At 57.9% G+C, this 2,319-nt stretch overlaps 1 protein-coding gene across 1 annotated transcript in view; it reads left to right on the plus strand.

The window, feature by feature from the left end:
- GTF3C1 (general transcription factor IIIC subunit 1) overlaps nucleotides 1-2,319 on the plus strand; it is a 79,505-nt gene that overhangs the window by 41,367 nt on the left and 35,819 nt on the right. Inside the window, 2 exon segments of the mRNA XM_045286128.1 lie at nucleotides 305-560; nucleotides 1,152-1,282. Coding sequence (XP_045142063.1) covers nucleotides 305-560; nucleotides 1,152-1,282 — 387 coding nt within the window.

Genomic DNA, 2,319 nt, shown 5'->3' on the forward strand with positions numbered 1-2,319 from the left:
CAGGCTCTGAGTGTCTTCTTGGGGGTGGGGGGACTCGAGGGTGGGTGGCACATACATCAGAGAATCCTAACTTTGAAGAGATGACCGTGTCCACTAAGAGCCCCTCAGTCCATCCTCCAGAGCCCTGTTTTGTTTGGGGTCAGGCACAGAGGGTGGTGCTGGTGACAAGCTTGTGGCTTCCCTCTCCAGCTAAGATGCTGGCCTGTTACCCTCACCTGGTCCCCTGTTCTGGTCTTTACTGTGGCTCTGATGGAGCCATCTGATGGTCTGCTCTCCAGGCGTCTGGTCGGGGCTGAGCATGAAGGTCCCCTCCCGATGTGGCTGGAGTTCACACCTCCTCCCACCTCCATACAGGTGGCTGGAAGGCCCCAAATCTGAAGAAGCCGCCATCTGGCTCCTCCGGAGCGGCTGAGGAGAAAGGCTGCTGGAGTTCAGGTGCCGGGGACAGTCTGCTGGACACCAGTGGCTTCTCGGACGGCAATGTGCCCTATGGCGCCCACCACTTGGAGGAGGACAGTGAGGAAGCTGTGATTGAGGAAGTCAGGCTGGAAAACCCAAAGGTCAGTGCTGGCAGCGGAGTGGATATCTCTAGGCTCGAGAATCACAACCCTGCTGCCTTGGCACGGGCCGGGGCTACTCCCATGCACACTGCGGGCCGGGCACAATGGGCTTCCCACTGCAGGGAGTCTACGGACTGTGCGCTGGACAGGAAGTGAGCGGTGAGCATGCAGGCTGCACTGTGGCCGTGGCAGGATGCCATGATCCGCCAGCTCACTCTTCAGTAAGATTTCCTGGAGAGAACATGTGCATCACTGCATTAGACCAGTGGGGCTTGGGCTGGGCCAACCTGCTGCCATCCACAGTGCCTGGAGATACGCTTGCTTGTCACAGGTAGTGGGGAGTGGAGGTCAGGGATGCTGGTCAACAGTCTGCAGGGCATGGGATAGCCTCCCACCACAAAGGGCGATGAGCCCAAAGTGCCAGCATGGTTTGCCGTGAAAGAAAGAAGGGACCCATGGCTAGACTGGAAGCAGCACTGGTGGGTGAGTGAGTGCCAGGGGGACCCTGGTGGGTCCAGGTGTGAAAGGACAGTCTGTTAGCTCCTTGCTGACACAGCCGGCGCGTCCTTAGGCCTGCGGTTTCTGTTCCAGGAGAGCAGCAGTTCGCAGAAGTCCGGGAAGCAAAGCCAAGACAAGCCCCACGAAACCTACCGCCTGCTGAAGCGCAGGAATCTGATCATAGAAGCTGTCACCAACCTCCGCTTAATCGAGAGCTTGTTCACGTAAGGAGTCCGTCTGTATGAACCCCCGAGGGCCCCCCCCAAGTCCACAGACATGAGGGAGCACCATTGACTGCTCCGTTCCACTGGGCAGGTTCTCACAGGGTCCCTGGTGGGCCCCTGAGCCCTTTGTTCTTGCTATTTGGAAAACGTAGACAGTGAGGACTCGTGGTGCACTGGGCCAGGAGGAGCCCTAGAACAGTGAAGCGCACGGCCACTAGCCAACAGGTGCGTGGTTCAAGCCCACTACACCGCTCCCCAGGAGAAAGGGATGGGGGTTCGAGGTCGTAGCCTCGGAAGCCCTCTGGGCAGTTGTGCACTGGTCTCCGGGGTCACTGACTGCTGGCCAGGAGAGAATGAGCAAGAAACCGAAACTGTGGGGTGTGCACTTCCCTTCCCCTTGGAAACGTGGGGTGTAGGAAGGAGTCAGAAGAAATGCGGGCAGGGGAGGGCAGGGGTTTTCTGCCAGCCCTCCGTGGAGCCCGAGTTCCAACAAGCTCTCACTGGGAGGCATCGAGCAGAGACCTAAGCTTGGCCTTGGGGTGAGAGTAGAGGCACTGAGCTCAGAGTTGATTAGGCGTCTCTACCTCCACCTGATGGGGTGGCACCTGCAGGGCTTCAGTGAGAGCTACTGGAGGAGAAGGAACCTGAGGTCTGAATCGAGGGACATGAGTTCTTACCTCGGGAGTGGGGAAGCCAGCCACCGGTCCTGTTCCGCCTTGTCCCCTTGCTCTCCTCTTCCGTGTACTGAGGAGTTTGGACTGTTTGTGGGGTTGATTCAGCTCCTGGCTGGCCTGTAGGAGAGTAGAATTGCCCCACAGGGCTCCCAAGACTAGTGTCTACAGGCACCGCTGTCCCCGACTTTTCTCCCGTGGAGCCGTTGGTGGGTCCCAGCTGCCTCCCTTTCAGTGAGCTGCCCAGGGCTCAGTCTTGGAGTCGGCTCCTTGGGAGTTTGACGGGCCATTCTTTTTATTTATTTACCCCCCCCCCCGCCCTTTTTTTTTAAATTTAATTTTATTTTTTTTAACATTTTATTAGGG

This window comes from Echinops telfairi, unplaced genomic scaffold (genome assembly GCF_000313985.2).
Source record: "Echinops telfairi isolate 266 unplaced genomic scaffold, ASM31398v2 ScPeMD7_5;HRSCAF=22, whole genome shotgun sequence".
Lineage (NCBI taxonomy): Eukaryota > Metazoa > Chordata > Mammalia > Afrosoricida > Tenrecidae > Echinops > Echinops telfairi.